Raw genomic sequence first — 21,386 nt, 5'->3', positions numbered from 1 at the left:
GTGTCCTCTGTCAGCCATCAAATGTGAACCTCAACTGCAGCCAAATCATCAAATGTTGTCAAATGAGAAATGGCTACTGCATTCCAAAAAGGAGCAAATATAAAATATTTTATATTTGGCCAACACCCAGAGTGTATTCAATGTACACAATTCCAGCATAGAATTTTCATAGGCACATTCATTTCAGCTTTAACAGGACTACTGAAAACAAAAAAGAATGATTTCTATTGTATACGAAATATACCTTGAAACACCTCCTACTTTGAAATAACATCTACTTTGTAGGCTGGTTGGTGTGTCAGCTTTACTGTGAGACATATGGATTATATTGCTTCATCTTAGTTTTTAGCCGCCCTCAAGACCTTGAGTTGGATTCAAAGAACCATGTGGCAAGATTCTCATGCCCAAGGGAGATCGGAAGCTCACGTTTCTCCTCCAAAAAGCAATCCCCCATGCTGCGTGACAAATGTATTGAAAATGAGGAAAAACGGGAAAGCACTTTTTGATATGATATGGACTGCAGTACAAAGGGGAATTATCCAGAATCTTCTTGTGCTTGGACAAGTCAGTATGTGCACCTGATGTGCGTCTTTGGGTCCTGTCCTTGGTGGGAAAGGGGAGATATAATTGTTTTAAAATAGTATTATGAAAGAGGCAGGTATAGATACACTCACGTTCCCCCCCCAACACACAAAATTATATCCACGTTAAATGCATAGGGCAGATCTAGCGTCTAGCACGTCTCACTCAGCAAAAATACTGTGTTTGTGTCTTTACGCATTATCTTACGCTGACTACACATTACATGCTTAAAACACAACTAGTCCGTTCCTTTTCTCAATTTGGATGGAAGCTAGTTTGGAGGAAAATGCAACAAAACGCAGTATTTCCCAAGGAACAACAGGAGAGATATGGTTTGTGGCTAACACTGTTCGTACACACCGCTTCCCAAACCAGCGGTGGGAGCGCGCTTCATGCGGAGTAAACAGGACTGTGCACACCGCCTTAGCAATGCGGAGTGTTTGGAACGAGCTCTGGACTGATCCCAGCTGAAGGCTGTTTAGGCTGCAATCCTAGCCCCACTTACCTGGGATTTCGATGGGACTTACTTCTAAGTAGACATGGTTAAGTCTGCACCCAGGTTTTCTACGCTGCTTTCAGTGGCATTTCGAGCAAAAACTCAGCGTGCAAATGCTTGAAACGGGTAGGAGCTCCATAGATTTCGAGGGCAATTGCTGCCAGAAAACATCCCTCTGATTCAGCCTAATATAGCGACAACTCTGTTAGATCCCCTCACACACATCCCAGCCTTTTAGCCGGTGGGGAAGGGTAGATCACAAATCGTTCTTTCCCATTAGGAATCTCTTGAGGATAAGGTTGTGTAATTAAGTATATACCGTCTAAAGAAACTGCAGAATTACGCGCCTACCGGGCGCGGAGCACTCGGGAAGATCTCGTATTTTCTTTTCATGAGGAGTGTCTAAAATGGAAAAGTTAAGGACTTCGGGCCCACCCGATTGTCTCCGAGTTAGTGTTACTGTGTGGGGGATAAAACAGACAGCTTTTTGTTCCCAGCGCTGTTTAGATGGAGAGAGCGCTTGCTTCTAAGTAAGTGAACATGGGCTTGCAGCCTTTATTCAGAACCTCCTTTGAAAAGTCTTCAATCTATTTTACAGAGGTGGTAAATCCTACTGAAATCGAGGAAACTTGGTCCCGAGGAAGAATCTGTTGGATTGCAGTCTTACGCAACAAATCTGTACGCACTTACCTGGAGATCTGCCCCATTGAACTCAATGACGCTTACTTCTGTGTAAACATGAATAGGATTGCACTATAAGTCTTGACCCGTTGACTCAAGCCTAGGTAGTCAGGCTTGGGCTTCAACTCCGGAGAACTTACTTGGCTCAGACTCCGGATTATTTTATTAGGCTCATGCTAAATTACCATCTTTCCCCAACCTACTATTCATTTCTCCAGAGGGAACGGGGGAGAGGGAGGAGGATCAAGAAGTTGTAGTTTTCTCTGCCGTGGTGATCAAGGAAGGGCAGTTGGGGGAGCAAGCTGTGTCTGGCTGCACAATGTTATCGGCCCTGCGCCTTGCGCGCTCCAGGTCACGCCTTTCTGCAAATATTGCATTAAGGGCTTTGTTCCACCAGATAGCAGACATGGGGGCAGGGGGATCCCTATAAAGTTCTTAAGAGGGGCAACAAATAGACTTTCTCTTGTGGCCACTGACCAGATCATGTCGCTGGAAAACAGCGAAAGTGGGGGATGGGTAACGAAAGAGAGAAAAGCTGGAAGCTAACAAAACGGATAGATCCGTAAATATTGACATCGTTCCAGTTTGTAAACCCGTGTGAAATCAGAGTGGAATTAAAAATAGTAGAAATAAAATGAGATGTAATAAGAGAGGCTTGTGGTTCCCTTCAGGAACAACAGAATTATTGAGGCATAAGCTTTCGCTGACGAGGGTTCATTTCATTAGATGTATGAAACGTAATATATTTGGAGAAGTGGGGAGAGTGAGAGAAAATTACATACACGCGCGCATCTGACAAAATGAGCCTCAGAACAGAACGCTACAAAACATCTATTTGTGCCATAAGACTCTTATAGTACAACCCTATGCAGATTTACTCAGAAATAAGCTGAGCTCAGGGGGGCTTACTCCTAGGAAAGTGTGTATAGGGCTGCCGCCTCAGGCATCTCTGAAAATCTGGAATTGAGAAGTAGACAAGGCCTGGCGGTTGGTAACAGCAAGGACACACAATAATTCTGTAACAACACCCGGAGAGCTCTGATGGATCAGGCCAGAGGCTCACTCTGGCCAACCAGGTGTCCATGGGAAGCCCGCGAGCAAAACCCCCAGGAGCGATTCCCAGCAGCTGTCATTCAGAGACACATTGCCTCAGACAATGGAGCTAGAGGAAACTTGTATAGTGGCTCAAAACAACACTTTTGTTTTGGGAATCAGGGAGTTGTTACAATCGAATTTAATGTACGAGTTTATGGATGCGTTAACTCAGAAGCAAGCCCCACGCCGGTCAACAGGCATTCCCATCTAATTGTACGGGGCTGCAGCTTTGTAGGGGTTTACATAGATCCTAACGCAATATAAATGGGTGAAGGGGGCCTCATGGATTTAAATTATATTTATTTCAAAGTAAGGGGGTTCTTAGGGCTTATGCCTTAATGGTTGTAGGTAGTTAATGGCAATGGCGCAGGGATCTCTTCTAATGAGAAAAGGCTAAGAACGCCTGTGATTTCCACTAGAAGGCGTGGGTTCTTTCCCAAATATACTCGTTTAAGAGCGAGGTGCCAGAATATATATTATTTATATTATTTATTATTTATTCAGTGTGCGTACGGCTCAAGATAACCCAACTAGACACAGTTCAAAGCTGCGGAAGAGACTGTACAGATCCCTCCACATCAAAAGCAGCCAGGGCATCTCTGAGGTAAGATGAAGGGTGGTCACCTGGATCCATAGGCTGTCTAAGGAAGGCGCCTTCCCGCTGTCAGATCTCCCTTTCTGGATTCCTACCAATGTGCAAACTTTAAATATAGACGCAAGGGTTTTTGGTTTTTTTTTGTATCATACTAAAATACTGACATGCTTTACAGCGGGGACATTTCTTTTGTACCATATTTTATTGTTAAGAGTTCCGTGGAAACATCTGGGCCTTATTCTCAAGTCAATAAGTTTAGATTCAGAGTGTGACTCCTGAATCTCTTCTAATCGCCTTTGGAAGTACATTCCGTATGAAGATCGATCATGGACATTGGAAATAAGCCCCACTGGATTCAGTGGAAGTCACTGAATAGAGGATTGCAGCTTTAAACTATGCTGAATCTGTTCCAAAACGCGTGCGTAGAACTGGTGCCCAGAAAGCGTCACTTGTTAGGGTGCAACGGGGCAGGCGGGCCCTAGGCACTTCAAGCAGAGCAAGTTGCGCTTCAGGAGTCCTTGGGCAGCGCCATCCTGCTGGGGCTCTGGAGCCCGATCCTGAAGCCAGTTAAGACTTGTCGCCAAAATTAACAGCGCAAGGTTACGCCTGACAGCTAGGAAGCAAGGCCCATTGTGTTCAACGGAGCTTACTCCCTAGTAAATGTGCTAATGATACTAATCCCTGTAAAAATCAATAGAATTTAATTCCATATCGATACGCATAAGTTGCGGGCAGCCCCTCTCATCGGTTTCGGTATAAGGCCCCGTCCACAACAAACCGTCTAAATCCGGTTTGGTCCTGTCGGCGACACTGAGAATAAATCGGTTTAAACTGCAATTTCTATTTGCACTTTCCTGGGAATAGGCACCAGACTAATACCTCCGACTAAACGTGCAGAGGATTACACTGTGAAGGAAACAATTTCGCCACCAACAAGAGTCTAATCCTCAGCGCATTAATGCAAAAGTTCCACGGACGTCAGTGGGGCTCGATTACTACTGGAGTGCAGAATCAGTTTCCACTTGGCTTAAGTCAAGAGGCAACAGCTGAACGGTTCCGTGGATTGCCTTTCCAGGGTTCCGCTTGCAAATCTTTATGGAAATGGTTTCTGGCAATTTATCGCTCCCAATTCTCTTTGCTCCCCGTGAAGGTAACTAGGCTAAGTGGAGGAAATTAGTTGGCACGCTCTGGTTTAGATCCTGTTATAACTGGAGCAAACGCCGGACCAGGAAACGCGCCTCCTGCACAAAAATGCAAGATCTCCGACCTGCCCAAAGTCAGTGAAACCAAGGCATTTGGAATCAAAATTATTTAAATGGAAAATAATTTTCCCTTTACACTTCTTCTTTCTCTTTCTCTTCTTTTTGGAGAACACGTAGAAATGTTTATCAAAGCAAGTTTTCTAAAATGATTACTAGACTACTTTAAATCCAGACATAGTGGCTTGGCTGCCTTAGCGGGGTTAAAGTGGAGTAAGATCACTGATTTCTCCACCTGCCCCAAGAGAATCGGAACATAAAAGAAAAAACCGAATCCATTTTAAATTTTGCTGAAATGCTGTCCTCAATTCCCAAGAACCAGTAAGGACTTGATTAAGATTGAGGCAACCCCCCCCCCGCCAAGTATGTCTTAATAATAAGACAAAAGTAAGTTTCACGGACTTAATAATATGTCTTAATAATAAGACATATTCTTGCCACTTTTTCCAGGAGCTCTGTGAGCAAAAACGAGAAACTGTCTCATGAAGGGCGAATACTTTTGTCTGGGGAGACACTTTTGCGGACTGCAAGTGAAGGGAGCTGAATTTGACGCACAGTGGTCATAGTGTGGGGTGATTCGCATCTTTGGATCTAACTTTTAGCTCCCAAATATGTTGGTTTTCAAAACAGTAGCAAACCAAGCATCGGTTTAGATAAGGTCAGCTTTAAGTTCTTACTCTCAACTGATCAGCTGATTCAGTGTTTGCCTTCTTTGCTGTGTAGGATTATGGCATTACAGAAATAATTTTTTGCCCCAATATTAATTGCCTAATAAATTATTGTTGGTAGGCTGCTGTGTAGTTCTAAGGCATCACACACTGTAGTAAGGTTTTCTATTGTAGCAGGACCAGGTTAATGGGGCACCTTTGTTGTTGTTTTACAAGTGGCCTTAATCTTAATGATACTCTATTTGAGTCTGGGATTCATTTAATCCTATATATACATGCCTGCTCAAAAGGAAGCCCACTTGAATCTAACAAAACTGTTTCCCGGACAGGGCTGGCCCAATACATTTTGGCACCTGAGTTGGACCCCAAAATGGTGCCTCCTTCCACATCAGGGAAGAAGAGGCAAGGGAAGATCTACATCAGGAACAAGTGGGGGAAGAAAGGTTGACATTGGGACCTGCTGCCCTGTGGATCCTGCCGCCTGAGGCGGTCGCCTCACCTTGCCTCATGTGTTTCCAGGTAAACATATAATACAGGATTGTAGTCTTAGTTCTCTCCCTTTCTTGGTTGTTTCCTAATTACATCAGAAAAGTGCAACCAGGGATCCAGCCTAATGGTTTCTTTAAAGGCTGGCCATGAAGAAGAAGAAGAAGAAGAAGAAGAAGAAGAAGAAGAAGAAGAAGAAGAAGAAGAAGATCATCACATACAGATTGCTAGATGCTATACAAATATAAATCTCTCCCTGGATTCCCAAGACTGGGTCTGTTGTCATTAAAGTGACCCCAGCTCCAGTCAGGAAATGGAAGACCTTCAACATCCAGAAGCATTGCTGCATTAAGGCTGAGTAATCACTGTTTTTAAAGCACACACAGTCACAATCCTGGGAACTGTAGTTTGTCTGCAGAGCTACAATTCCCAGCACTCTTAACAGCCTAGAGTTTTCAGGGTTCTATGAGGGAAGCCATGTGTTTTATATGTTTGATGTACAGCAGTAACTCCCAAAATTCTTGTGGCACCTTCAAGACTCACAGATTTATTGTGAAAGTTTGTTGTTAGTCCTTAGGGTGTCCCAAGACTCTCTGAAGATTTAACAACCAGAAGAGGAAATATTTCCTGCCTGCCCTGGGGAGGGATGTAGAACGCTCAGCTTGGTTAAGTATATTTCAGTGGCTATTATTATTATTATTATTATTATTATTATTAATTCCCCAGCCACTCTGGGCGGCTTCCGGCACATAAAAACCCAATAAAACGCACATTTTATTTCAGCGGCACCTCCTTACCAAGTGTGATTGCAGTCTTTTGCACGCTCCCCTTTGGAAGAACCCCCAAATGGGGTTTTCTTTCCCGCCTGGCCACCCTATAGGGTTGTGTTGCGAATGCATTTATGGGATCGAGTTATTTCAAAGGTAGTGCTGGTTGTCGTTATCACCATCCTTCGCCCCCACCCTTGCCCAAGAGAGACTGGAAGCCCATTTCTTCGACTTGGCAGTCAGGCATAGAGCCGTGCCCACGTTGAAAGCATAAACCCGACCGAGACGCCGCGTCTTGCTTCAGCATGGATCGAGAGAGAAGGAGAGAGGCCAGAAGAAGAGAGGGGAAGGCGTCTTACCCGTGCCAGCCCACTGTCCCTTCCAGGCGTGGGATTTGGTGGATTTCATCCAGGGGAATGGCAAGTGCACTCTGGGCTCCCCTAGCACCCCGGAGTCCGCCCCATCTGCAAAGGGGAGCGCTTCCTGGTGCGAGTGAGGCAGTTGAGAGTGGTGGTGCTGGTGGTGAGGGTGGTGATGGAGATGTGAAATGCCTGGGTCGTCGGTGATGGGGGGCACCTCGTAGGGGGAAATGTCCGGCGGGCTGCCTTGCTCCAAGGCCCCCAAAACACTCGGGAATGGGGGCTGCTGCTGCTGCTGCTGCTGCGGTTGGGGCTGCCTACCCATGTACAGGCACGCGGGGGGGCTCTGGCTATAATCCTGCGGCTGGGATCTCTGAAAGGCGCACGGCTCCTTGAAGAGCTGGCTGGAGGCGTAAAACTGGTCCTCGCTGTTCATGGCTGGAGGAGCCACCGGGGCGAGCCGCGCACAGGCCAGGGCTGCGCTGCGCTGCGAAGCCTTTGACAGGTGCGACTCACCTGCGCCCGCGGCTGGTGAGCCCCGAGGACCAGGACATCTCGGGAAGCTTTCCCATTGGCTCTCCGGCAGGCGCGTGAGCCCGCCTGGCTGCCCCCATTGGGCGGAGCCTTCCCAATAAGAATCCGCGCTTGCTTCAGCTTAGAACCTGGGAGTTTCACTTTCTTGAGGTGTGTGAGTGTGCGCGCAACGTGGTGATAGTAGCAATTATAGTAACAGCAACAGCAACGTCCCCTTCCCCAATAAACTTCACTGTATTCGCAAGACATTCACCTCTTGGTTGTGCTATAATTGCTGCTGGCTTGGAGCAACAGCCGGGGCCCCCGGAAAAAGGGAAACAGTAACTGAACCAAGAGTGTCCTCGAACATGTACAAAGAGCTTTTCTTCCTGGATAGCTGAAACCATATTTTGGATTAGAAACAGGAATGTTTCAGATCGGAGGCATGAGTTTTATTCTCTGAATTTCATAGTCTTCATAGCGCGGGCGCTCTTTAGTTGGGGTGTATTCATTAATTTCAAAATGTGGCAAGCCAGCTCTGCTCAGTTGTGGGGGGCGCCACTTTCTTATTCTGCTGAGTGGAGCGCTGTACTTTTGCCCCTAGGGTCCTGCCCAGACAGCACTGCACCAGAACCTTTCAGGTAGTTACGAACTGCCTCTTTTTATAAAAAAAAAGAAAGAAAGAATCCTGAGTACATAGGTGCGCGCGCGCGCGAGTATCAGTTATGCAGCCGAGCCTTTTCTCCTCCGCCCGATCCGCGGGCCGTTCACTGTGCCCAACAAGTTACTGCTGCTTCCTAGTTTAAAACGAATTTCCTGTGCTGGTTGCCGGGGCGCAAAGTGCAGCGTGGCTCTATGCTGCTTTGGCTGGAAGATGACTGTAAGTGGTACTGAATTGACTGGATTGCAGAAATCCAGGCTCCGTGTTTTCCTGACTTTTTTTATTTTTATTTAAATATAAATTATGTTAAAAACCTTTCTCACCCTCTCTTCACTGCAAATGCAATTCCAGAGCGGGTTACAAATGGAAACGAATCCGGATCTACCATCCTGGCTTGCGTGGGTATATGAGTGAAAGAAAAAGGGCCGTTGTCTCTTGCCATGGCCAATCGCTTATTGCGCAAACCACATCCCGTTGAAGTCGGTTGCAAAGCGCGCCCTCACTGTGCTGAGTGCTTCCCGGACGCCTTTTGCGTTGCAAGTTGACGAGTCCACACACACTGCGCTGGGCAGAGTCCAGTGGAGCCGTTTCGAAGGGCTGGCCTTTAACAGCTCGCCTGCTGTGTGGTCAAGAAAGCACCTGGGAGAGTGTTTGGGGAGGGAGGGAGGGAGGGCTTAAAGGTGTGGGGGACCGTCCTCCACGTCGTGGAGAACAGGGCAGGTGGCCAGGCCCCGCTTTCCCGCACGTTTGTTTAAGCTCAATCAACAAGTGTCCAGGATTGTTGGATTTTTTAAACCTCCAACCTGGGAAACCTGTCGACCTGGGTGAATTCTATCAGCCAGAGATTAGAAAAGGCCACCAGTCCCTTATCAACTTTCTCAGTTCCTGCAGCAAGGAGACTCAGCGTGCAAACAGAAAAGAAACACTTCCTAAAACTCTTCATGCTCCCAGGCCTCCTCCAATTCCTTGCTTACATGCTTAACAAATATTTGCGTATTTATTGTTGTTGTTGCTATATACAGCAGCTTGCTGTCGTCTTGGATAACATTAAAGGCTAGCAAATTATCTGTTTGTAAAATGATCCAAAATTGATTTCATTTATTATATTATTTTGGAGGAGGGTGGTCATTCGGGCTGTCCAGTCTCCACCCTAAAAACGTGTTGCCCTTGGGTTAACCTCTCTTATTCATTGTTATTTATTATTTTTATGACTGGTTTAATAGTAAATCAATTTGTGTGTCTCAGTAGAGATTTCTGCCTTGGCTCAGTCTCCCCTCTGCAATCATATGCATAGTTACTGAGGGGGGTAACCTCTGTATTGTGCATAGGCCTGGGCTGTATGCTGCCTGAAAAGGAAATGTTTTCTCTCAGCCTCATCACTTCCTTTCTGGCAACTGCAAAATGGGCATAATAACCCTGGCCTAGTTTACAGGCTGCTTACAGGATCACAGTGGTGATATTTGTGCAGCACTCTGAATATTCAAACAAAGGAAAAGCCTGGTACTTACATAATAAGGGGATAATTCAGCCAATATTTGGCATTTTAAAACCCGGTGGATTTCAATGGCAAAGTTAAGCACATGGTTAAATCTTTCATAAAATACTACATGTGCTTAATTTTTGGCTAGATTGTGCCCTGAGTATTATTACTACTAGAGTACCTAATAATACTATATCAACCCAAAGGTGATTTGAGCCCTACCTACAGGCTTTTAGTATAAAAACACAATGCAAGAAATATGAAAGCAAGGATGAAGGTCAGATTTTAATCTGATTTTAGGTGTTTTTTTGTTAACTGGAAAATTTTCACTGTGGGATAGAAATCTTTGAAACAAACAACTCAAAACAACAGAATTTGTCTCACTGAGTGTGAAAATAGATGGAAGTTGAGAGCCTTCCCTTGGGATTAAAAACCCACCAGATCCATTTTGCTGGGCAGAAGCTTCCTTTAGGAGCCCATTTGGGCTGATTTCAGCGGCGTAGCGTGGGTTGTCAGCACCCGGGGCAAGGCAAGTAATTTGCGCCCCTAACCCGTGGATTTGCGCCCCCTAACCCTAACCCCCAGATGTTGCGCCTGGTGCGGCCGGGCCCCCCTGCACCCCCCACGCTACGCCACTGGCTGATTTACCCCACATTAGGATGCTTTGAAAAAACAGCCTCTTTAATTTACTGCTTCCATACAAATAATGAGAGCTTGTTCTTGGAATAGGACACTTTTGGGGAGGGGGAAGAGCCGTGGTCCCTGGGGTCCCACCCCCCACCTGACCCATCCAGCTCTGCCTGCCTTCAATTCCCCCTGGCGCAGGATGAGGATTTTCAAATTCACTCTCAACCTTGTTTTGCTTAACTTGCCCTCAATTTCCCTGTAGTGACTTTGAGTACAAGCATGGATGGCGTTTTTCTTAAAGGGGCATGTGCCTAATGCACATACTGTACTAGAGCAGCGGTGGGCAGAAGATGGACCCATGTCTACTGGTAGATCACAGAACGATTTGCAGTAGATCAGAAAGAGTTTCTAATTCCCTGTTGTTTAACAACAGCATCTGCAGAAATGCACACTCATCCTGAATTAGGCACTTAGAATCAACAATCTGCAGCAACTTAGATATTAATTTGTACTTCTGTTATGTAAGCCATCCCAGTATAGCCATAGCTCATGGAGCACAGTAGGCAACTGGTTCCACCTCTTGAGCCACTATTTGGCATCTGGTTCCAGGTGGTGGCCCACTAGAGGAAAGAAAAGAGTAGACTCCACTTATCTGAACTCTGCTCTAAGGGATGGTTTGGAAGTATTACTCACCCTACATGCAGGGCATAGAAAGGCTTTGCTCAAAGCCACAGTACCGGGGGGAAAGTAACATCTGAAAAATATGTAGTGGTTTTGCGCCTGTGTTTTCATGCCCATAGCAGTGGTGGCACTGGCATGCTTCCTCTGTGCAATGCACTCAGGGGAACTGCAAAACACAACAGGGAACTTTCCAACTTTCCCTTTCCCCATATACACCATCACCACTGGAAAGGAGCTTTCTGACAGCCTGATGCTGCGTGCAAGGTGAATCGACTGTAAACTGCTGCTACACATCAACATGTAAAGGCATCATCACCTGGACAGGGAGATGTGCAAGAAATAGTGGCACATTTGTGCCTGCTCAGACCCATCTCATGGACCCTTGCCTATGTCTGAGTAGGCACAAATGTGCCACTATTTAGTATGCACAAATCTCTCTGTCCAGGTGATATCTTTGCACAGGTATCTATGAGGTGTGTGTTCTTTCTCAGGTGAAAAAGCCACCTGGCAGAGAGAGAGAGAGAGAGAGAATGCACAACAGGGTAAAGATTTGACCGATAGGTTACTTCTCCCCCACCACCCACCACCATCCATGTGTTGTAGGATCTGTGAATGAGCTCATTGTATAATGGATGTGGTGGTGCATCTAGCTTGAGAACCATTGATTAGCCCAGGGCTAGTTTGGTAGCCTGAAAGAGGTTGACCCCTGGAGATGAGTAATCCGCTCCTTCCCAGCTGGGACTGGTTGACTTGGCGACGCGGCTATGAGGGGGCGGAAAGCTGCCCAAAGGACAAAGATCATTTCCCTTCCCTGGTCTCTCGCTCGCTTGCGCACTCTCGCTCATGCACTACTCGTATTGACTTTGCACTCTTTGCCTAATTGCAGCTTTCCCTTGGAAATTAAACCCATCTCGTTGCTTCACGGGTTCCCACATTGCATCTGGTTTCTTCTGGCACCCAGAAGAGGAGAAATGAAGGGAGCAACTTTGGCCAAACTGAAGAACCTAGGAGGAAATACACATAGGGGCGGGAGAGAGAAAGCAATGAGCAGATTGCTCTTCTCCCACACCTCTCCTCTCGTACAGGCCCTTTTATTTGTATTCTGCACCTGGCCAATGATCCTGAACTTCTCCCACTGTTCAAAGCACAGTTCACACACTCATGCCGTATCACTTGATGACTCAACACTTCTGCCATTTACCGATGGTGTGAACAGATGCTGCTGAAATGCTTTGGCCTGAAGTTCTGTCCTAGTTTGGCTGGCAATGGGCTGGTCACCCAAAGGCCGATCCCCATTGGGACTGGCAAGGTGGAAGGCTGGGAGGTCAATAGTAGGTGGAGCAAGATCTCACTTGCCCAAAAGCATGCTTTATAAACATACCAACAGTGGGGGTTGGAGGAGACTGTCCTGCTCCATAATATAATTGCATATATGTGTTGTTGGTGTTGTTGGTGTTGTTTAGTCATGTCTAACTCTTTGTGACCCCCTGGACCAGAGCACGCCAGGCACTCCTGTCTTCCACTGCCTCCCGCAGTTTGGTCAAACTCATGCTGGTAGCTTCGAGAACACTGTTCTGTGGGATGTAAAACACAAGAGCAGTCAATTACAACATTCCTAGAGTGTACATGTTTAGACATGGGGAGGGATTTTTGTCTAGCCAGCAGGTAAACTTCCTGTTTCCCTCTGGGCTGGGACAGACTTCCTCCGCATGTGACTAGAGGTGGGTGTGGCCTCACCTGTGCAGGTAATGACAAAAGCACAGGGCAGGGGCAGCCATCTCTCTCCTCTTCCTTCAAAGAAGCAACATCTACTAAGCTAAAGATGCCCTCTTGGCTCCCAGCCAAGAGAGGAGAAAGGGACTATCTTCTTATAAGATAGAATCCAAATGTATATTACTTCATTAAGCTGTCTGCCTTCTGGGATCTGATGTGCACAGAATATGAGTAAACTCTTTGTATACTTTTGTAAAGGACTGTGTCGTGTCTTCTATTTTAAGAGGGAATAAGGGGAAATTACCAGAGTGATTATTATAGAGGCTTAAGCAAGCCTGAGCACACGCTGCCATTGCAAACTTAAAATAAAGGGGAATGTTTTACTCTGCTGATATTTTGGGAACTTGTTAACACAAGTTGGATAAGGATATAATCAGTCAATATATCCTCTCCTGCATCCTTGAACATTCCCACATGTCCAACCATCTCGTCCTCTGCTGTCCCCTTCTCCTTGTGCCCTCAATCTTTCCCAACATCAGGATCTTTTCCAGGGAATCTTCTCTTCTCATGAGGTGGCCAAAGTACTGGAGCCTCAACTTCAGGAACTGTCTTTCCAGTGAGCACTCAAGGCTGATTTCCTTCAGAATGGAGAAGTTTGATCTTCTAGCAGTCCATGGGACTCTCAAGAGTCTCCTCCAGCACCATAATTCAAAAGCATCAATTCTTCGGCGGTCAGCCTTCTTTATGGTCCAACTCTCACTTCCATACATGACTACTGCAAAAACCATAGCTTTAACTATACAGACCTTTGTCGGCAAGGTGATGTCTCTGCTTTTTAAGATGCTGTCTAGGTTTGTCATCGCTTTTGTCCCAAGAAGCAGGCGTCTTTTAATTTTGTGACTGCTGTCACCATCTGCAGTGATCATGGAACCCAAGAAAGTAAAATCTCTCACTGCCTCCATTTCTTCCCCTTCTATTTGCCAGGAGGTGATGGGCCCAGTGGCCATGATCTTCATTTTTTTGATGTTGAGCTTCAGACCATATTTTGCGCTCTCCTCTTTCACCCTCATTAAAAGGTTCTGTAATTCCTCCTCACTTTCTGCCATCAAGGTTGTGTCATCTGCATATCTGAGGTTGTTGATATTTCTTTTGGCAGTCTTAATTCCAGGTCAGCCTTTCACATGATGAATTCTGCATATAAGTTAAATAAACCGGGAGACAATATACAGCCTTGTCGTACTCCTTTCCAAATTTTGAACCAATCAGTTGTTCCATATCCAGTTCTAACTGTAGCTTATTGTCCCACATAGAGATTTCTCAGGAGACAGATGAGGTGATCAGGCACTCCCATTTCTTTAAGAACTTGCCACGGTTTGCTGTGGTCGACACAGTCAAAGGCTTTTGCGTAGGACCCCTGGACGGTTAAGTCCAGTCAAAGGCAACTATGGGGTTCTGCACTCATCTTGCTTTTCAGGCTGAGAACCAGGCTCATGGAAGATCCCTGGTCTATGGCCACATGAACAGGCTGGCTCTCAGAGAGGAGTTTGCACCAGATTTGCTCCTTCCTGGGATTCTTAAGATACTGTTGGAAAAGGACAACCAAAATGATCAAAGAGACTGTGCCATGCAGTATGGTGAACTTCTTAGTTTACAGAAAAGTCCTGTAAGAGGTGACATGACAGAAGCTTATAAAATTATGCACAGCATTGAGAAGAGAAAGTGGATAGAGAAAAGTTTCTTCTCCTTTTCTCCTTTTCTCAGAATGCTAGAACTCATGGGCACCCAATGAAACCGAATGTGGGAAGATTCAGGATAGGTAAATGTGTTTGTGCAGTCCGTAGTTAAACTATGGAATTTGCTCCATAGTTGGCCACCAACTTGGATGGCTTTAAAAGAGGATTGGAGAAATTCATGGAGGATGAGGCTATTCATAGCTACTAGTTATGATGGCTATGGTTGCATATGCACCATAAATTTGAAGCATATTAACAGCACATGCCTTCCATCAAATAATCCTAGGAACTGTAGCACCCCTAACAAACCTAATATGATTGTTGTTTTTTAAATTGTATGCTGCTTTGGAAATTTTTCACTATGGGAAACAAATAACTTAAAACAGCAGAATTTATCTCACTGAGTGTGAAAACAGGAGGAAGTTGAGTTCTTCCCTTAAAGGTAGGTCTATATCCTTGGCATGAAAAACCCAGCAGATCAATTTTGCTGGGCAAAAGCTTCCTTCAAGAACCCATTTGGGCCTCCCCTACTCTCAATATCATCCAAAGGCCACTGAGCATTTGATTCAATATCGAGCCATTAGGCAATTGCCCTCCCAAGCCATTTAACAGCAGCCCTTATGGATAAATAAACATAAAGGGCAGTAAAACAATTATAGTAAGGACAGTGAAAATGCATTCTATTAACAGGAATGAGATAGATGCTATAGCTTCTTCTTTAGCTCATCTGTAACCCCCCATCCTGGCTTTAAGGTTTCCACCAACAGAGAAAGAAAGTCTTGGAGAAGGACTTTCCAAAATATGATCTAAAACCTAAATCCCAACTATTATCTCTAAGATACCATTTAATATAACCAATAACCAGGCCATCAAGCCTATTTTGTAGACCAGAGCTCATCAGTGATATTCCCATGGTTGTGAATTATGAAGATAAGCTAAATTTAAGAAAAGATAAAAATTTGGAAGATGTAACATTGGAAAATTAGATATTAAGATTAGAAATAAGGGGATAAATTTGTTGAATAAAATTTTATAAACAGGAACACAGGAGCGGGAGATGCGAGGGAGTCCAAAGAAGTGAAAAGATCTATGTTAAGAGATGTTATATTGTATTGTTTTATTGGCATTGTGATTTAAACAAAAAATTGTTAATAAAAATTACTATTAAAAAAAAAAGATATTCCCATGGTTGGGATACTTGTCTCATGAGTAGGGATGGGTGAACATGTCTAGTTCAGTTTCTCTCAGTTTCTCATATTTACATTCCAGTTCTCCACATTTACACACCAATTCACATTGTTTTTTTCCAAGAAAGTATTTACGAAAATTCATCTGCATTTCTCCTAATAGACACATTTTTCGATGCAGCTTTGCCTAAAGTGCACATTGTTGCAAACCACTTTCCTGTAATATACCACACTTTTATAAGTTACTTTCGGGAGAATGTGCATTTTTATGCACACTTTACCCCAGTGCATGCTTTGTCCTAGTGCACATTGCTTGGTTGGAGAACCGCATTGTGAAAATTCAGGTAAGTTTTGATTATTACAAGGCAGCTGTGTTTGGGCCCTTGTAGTTCAGAAAATGTGAATTAGAAGGGTTTTCCTATTAATGTGAATATAATTTGAATTTATTATTGAAGAAAGCATATAACATTTTGCTATGTGGAGAGACTTTAGATGAGATGGTAAAATCAGCACAAATAAAATGGACTCAGGATGTTGGGCAGAATATACAGTTGGAGGAATGGGAAAGTTTATGGAAAACAAATTTAAAGTTTACAGATTGTATATTATTAAGAGGAAATTATTTGAAAATGATATATAGATGGTATATCACACCAGAAAAAATTGCAAAAATGTACAAAACAGGATCTAAGCTATGTTGGAGATGCAAAGAGAAAGATGGTACTTTTTTCATGTATGGTGGGAATGCAAGAAGGTTAAAGAATATTGGGAAATGATATATAATGAATTGAAAAAAATGTTGAATAAAACCTTTGTTTAAAAAACCAGAACTTTTCCTGCTCGGAATTTTAGATCATGATATAAGAGAGGGAAACTGGAGGTTGTTTATGTATGCGACAACAGCAGCAAGAATTTTATTAGCACAAGTATGGAAAACAGAGAAAACTCCAACAGAGGAAGAATGGCAAGTCAAGCTTATGGACTATGTGGAACTGGCTAAGCTGACAGAGAGGATACATAAGAGAGACAACATAATATGGAAATACGGGGGAAGCCAAAGAGGCAGGAGGGGAGAAATATGGATATATAAATTGTTCAATTAAGATATGTGGATAATTTGTTGTTACAATTTGAAAATTCAATAAAAAATATTTTTTTAAAAAAGAGAGAGAAGGAGAAATGTAATTCTGTCAGATGTCTGAAATTCTGCAAACTCTTCCTATGTTCTTTGGTAAAGAGGCTTTCATACTATGTTGCTGTTGTAATTATTACTAATAAATCACCCACGTCTTCATTTCAGTGTCTTATTTGGGTTAAACCTTGGTTCTAAACCAGGGCCTAGCCTCTTGGGTCACATCTGCAACTGTGCAATTTACACTGTGCAATTTGGAGCTCACCCCATTGCGGGGATTTGAACCGCCGACCTTCTGATTGGCAAGTCCTAGGCTCTGTGGTTTAACCCACAGCGCCACCCGCGTCCCTTACTTACTTAGCAGGGTGTTAAAAGGCAATAGGAAGACAGTGAAGGTGTAAATGACTATCAGTTTTTGAAATGCTTGTGTCACTAGATCAAGTTCATCCCTTTTGTTGAATTAATTAAACAAAATAGTTTTAATTGGAATTTAATGAAATGTGCAATTATTTGTTAGTGTTTTAAATTTCATTCTGTTATTATCTTCCTTAGCTGGTCATGCAATCTGCTGTTCTGTTTTTATGATCTTATCTTATTTATATACCACCCTTGGTCATAAGATAGCAGGGAGGTTCACAGAATAAAATACAGGATAAAACCAACTAAAGAAGTAAAACAAAACAGCAAAACAATACCCTTTCCAAAGACACATGTAAAAGGCTGTAGAATATGAATCAGCCAAAGGGCAGGTTTAAGAGGGCACTGGGAGTGAATTGTGGAACCAAGCGGGTAGCAGCCCCCCAAAGCTTGGAAACCACTGGTATAAACCATTTGTGGGGCAACCATTTTGCTTCTGAGTTCTACAGGCTGCTACCATTACAGAGAACATAGCCACATAAAATCCTCTTTTTTATAATACCAAATAAGCCTTTGGGGACAAAATGCACTTGTCATGTGTTTCCAATGGTAGGGCCGGCTTCCCATTATGAAGGCAACCAATTGCCATGGTACATCTGCCCTATACATTGTAAACAACAGGTGATCGTGGCAGTGAAGTTCCTGTAAACACCGCTTACTCCATAAAACCCCAAGTCACTTTCACTTGAGCTGTTCTCTCCGAATGGTAAATCCACCCAGAGCTGACGGTGACACATTTGCGGCAACAACAACTATCACACCAAGCCAAGCCGGACAAACAGAGGGAAGGCAATAAAAAGCAGTGCAAATTGATTCCTCTCCAGGGAGAACCATTAGCTGGTGTCCTGATGTAAGCCACTCTCTCTAATGAGCATTTCTTAGTAGAACAAACAGTTTCCTTTAAAAGTACATGAATTTTATATGATTTACAGCTAATTCTCTTTAATTCTGCCTGTATGAACAGGTGATAAGGGAATGTTAAGCCAGCTAAGAGCAACAGAAGCTGTTAGGAAGAAAAGCTTGTGTGTGTGTGTGTGTGTGTGTGTGTGTGTGTGTGTGTGCTTAAGCCCAGTATCCAGGCACTGGGTAAATCAAAATGGCACGGTCTTCTGTAGAAGTTGTAGAAATAGCTGCTACTTCACAGCGGCAGTTTGTGCCGCCTCTTCTCACCATATCTTTCTTCAGAATGCAGATTTTTCAAAGCATTTCAAAAATGCAAGGGAGAAGCCCACCAAGGGCCAGCTTACAAATGACTGCAACAGGAAGTGATGACTGTCAAGAGTGAATGCAGAGTAGGTCAGGATTGCTTTCTACCATCTTAGGCAGGTATTCCAGGTGTCCCCAATCAATTATGTATTTATTTAAACATGTTAATAATTTAATATATTAATTATATTATACTATTATAATAGCAAAGAAAAATGTCTAAGCCACATACAACACTCAACATATAAAAATCACTATGTAAATCCACTAATCCCCACATCATTTTAATCCACCATATATTTTGGGAAGCTGCTCACTAATTGCTGTGCATTTCAATACTTTCTAAGACATCATAACCAAATTTTGCATGATGGTTCCTGACATCCAGGAGCAGGTATTTGTCTGTGTCTGGATACAACTGGACACCATTTTGAATCAAGATGGTGGACTATATCTTTCGAAACTGCACTGAACTCTTGGTTTCTTGGACTTCCCAAGTTTCTTGACTTCTGCTCAAAACGTGAATGCAGGCACCCTTCCTTATAAGTACAGGAATGATACTTTGTTATAGCAAATTAATGGTACAGTCTGGGTGGCATGGAAAGAGCCAAATGCAGCTCAGGGGCTCTTATAGGGCAAGGGGTTAACAGGGGTTAGTTTGGTCTAGGAGGAGCAAGGGTCAAGGAACCCACTTCATTACAGGAGTTGTGAAGTCTTAACAAGTTTCCCTACCTACCCACTAAGCTTTTAAGCTTATGAAGAGAGCTCCTCACAAGAATCCCTGTCCCTGTGGAAATTCCAGGCCTGAAGGTGAGCACATTTATTTATTTGTTTATTTAGAAGAGAAGAAGAGTTTGGATTTGATATCCCGCTTTATCACTACCTGAAGGAGTCTCAAAGCGGCTAACATTCTCCTTTCCCTTCCTCCCCCACAACAAACACTCTGTGAGGTGAGTGGGGCTGAGAGACTTCAGAGAAGTGTGACTAGCCCAAGGTCACCCAGCAGCTGCATGTGGAGGAGCGGAGACACAAACCCTGTTCACCAGATTACGAGACTACCGCTCTTAACCACTATACCACACTGGCTCTTTACTTACTTACTTACTTACTTACTTACTTACTTACTTACGTACTTACGTACTTACGTACTTACGTACTTACTTACTATACCACCCAGGGATGCGGGTGGTGCTGTGGTCAAAACCACAGAGCCTAGGGCTTGCCGATCGGAAGGTCAGCGGTTCGAATCCCCGTGATGGGGTGAGCTCCCGTTGCTCGGCCCCTGCTCCTGCCAACCCAGCAGTTCGAAAGCACGTCATAGTGCAAGTAGATTAATAGGCAGGAAGGTAAACGGCATTTCCGTGCACTGCTCTGGTTTGCTATATGACCCGGAAGCTGTACACAGGCTCCCTTGGCCAGTGAAGCGAGATGAGTGCTGCAACCCCAGAGTCCTCCGCAACTGGACCTAACGGGCAGGGGTCCCTTTACCTTTACATACCACCCAGGAGCGAATGAAGGCATCGTGACACCCGGGGCGGGGCATCGCTATGTAGGGCGCACGTGCAGCGTTGCTATGTATGACGCATGCACTGTACATAGCGGTTTGCCGCTGGCGCCGGGATCCTCTGCTCAAGCCTGCAGCTGCGAACGGAGGATCTTCCACATGTGGCTGCAGAGGCGCAATGGCTGCTCACACTGCTGCACCCAGTGCGGGGTGGCAGGGCAAGCAGCCCGCGCGGTGCCGCCTTGTCACCCTCCCAGATGTGGAACCTGGGGTACACCGCCCCACCCCGTTGTGACGCCACTGATACCGCCCTATACCCGAAGGTCTCAGGGCGGTTCTCATAAAATATTGAAGGCATAAAATCGAAACAAAAATAACAACCCAATAAAAAACACACCAAAAGAGCCAGCATTTTAAAAAGGGTATAGGATGTAGATCAAGTCAGGCAAAGGCCTGGTTAAAAAGGAACATTTTTGCCTTGCGCCTAAAGGTGTATAGTGAAGGTGCCAGGTGAACTTCCCTGGGGAGAGCATTCCACAGACAGGGAGCCACCGCAGAGAAGGACCGTTCTCGTGTTGCCACACTGCAGACCTCTCAAGGAAGAGGCACACGAAGAAGGGCCTCAGAAGATGATCTCAGGGTCTGGGTAGGTTCATATGGGAAGAGGCGGTCCTTGAGGTATTGTGGTCCTGAGCCATTTAAGGCTTTATATATAGAAGGAGAGGCCTATATAGGTGTTATATGCTGACAAGGCCTCACTCCTGTCAGCAAGTGTGCTGCAGCATCCTGCACTAACTGCAGCTTCCGGATCAAGCATATTAGAACTCGAACACCATAGAATGGACTGCAAGAGGAGGAGAAATAGATGAAAGAATTTAAATTCAGCTACTGGAATAATTTCAACATCTTAATATGAATTACTGTGGCGTAGTATTGCATTTTTATGATGTGAACTGCCCTGAGATCTATGTCTGAAGGGTGGCGTACAAATTTAATTAATTAATTAATTAATAATTAGTGTGTTGGATTAGGAACTGGGAGTTCAAGGTTCAAATCCCTGCTCATCCCTGAAACTCACTGGCTGACCTAGGGCCAGTCACTGACTCTCAGCCTAACCTACCTGACAGGGCTGTTGTGAGGATAAAACAGGGAGGAAGACAACCATGCATGCTATCTTGAGCTCCTTGGAGGTAGGATGTAAATGTAGTAAATAAATATTGACTTATCTGCAAATAAACAAAGCACGACTGGATGATAGTGCAAGGCTGGAGGAGAACAGTGTTGGCACTAAAGCCGAAAGAGCTAGGAACATACCGGCATTAGCCTTGTTTACAGCCAGGCTTCTGTTTCAGTAATGCTTAAAAATATTGCGATGGCTTCATTGTTTCCCTTTCGCTTCAGGACAGTGTGGGAAGGACTGCACTTTGCAAAGGGTAGGAGGGAGAAAAGATAAAGGGGAAGAGAACTTTCCTACCGGTTGATTTCCTTCCCTCCCCACCCCCAAAGTCCCTGCAGTGGTATACAGTATCAGGAAGAAATGTAAC

General features: G+C 44.5%; 1 protein-coding gene and 1 long non-coding RNA gene across 2 annotated transcripts in view; both read right to left on the bottom strand.

The window, feature by feature from the left end:
- The window catches only part of PDX1 (pancreatic and duodenal homeobox 1), a 16,515-nt gene extending 9,046 nt beyond the window's left edge, over positions 1-7,469 (bottom strand). The window contains exon 1 of the mRNA XM_081860745.1: positions 6,989-7,469. Coding sequence (XP_081716871.1) covers positions 6,989-7,424 — 436 coding nt within the window. The 5' untranslated portion in view covers positions 7,425-7,469. The remainder of the gene's footprint in view (positions 1-6,988) is intronic.
- Positions 1-21,386, bottom strand: part of LOC309341374 — a 376,013-nt gene that overhangs the window by 138,833 nt on the left and 215,794 nt on the right. The window lies entirely within an intron of this gene.

This window comes from Podarcis erhardii (assembly GCF_964252035.2).
Source record: "Podarcis erhardii genome assembly, chromosome: 4".
NCBI lineage: Eukaryota > Metazoa > Chordata > Lepidosauria > Squamata > Lacertidae > Podarcis > Podarcis erhardii.
This window is presented reverse-complemented; position numbering and strand designations above follow the sequence as displayed.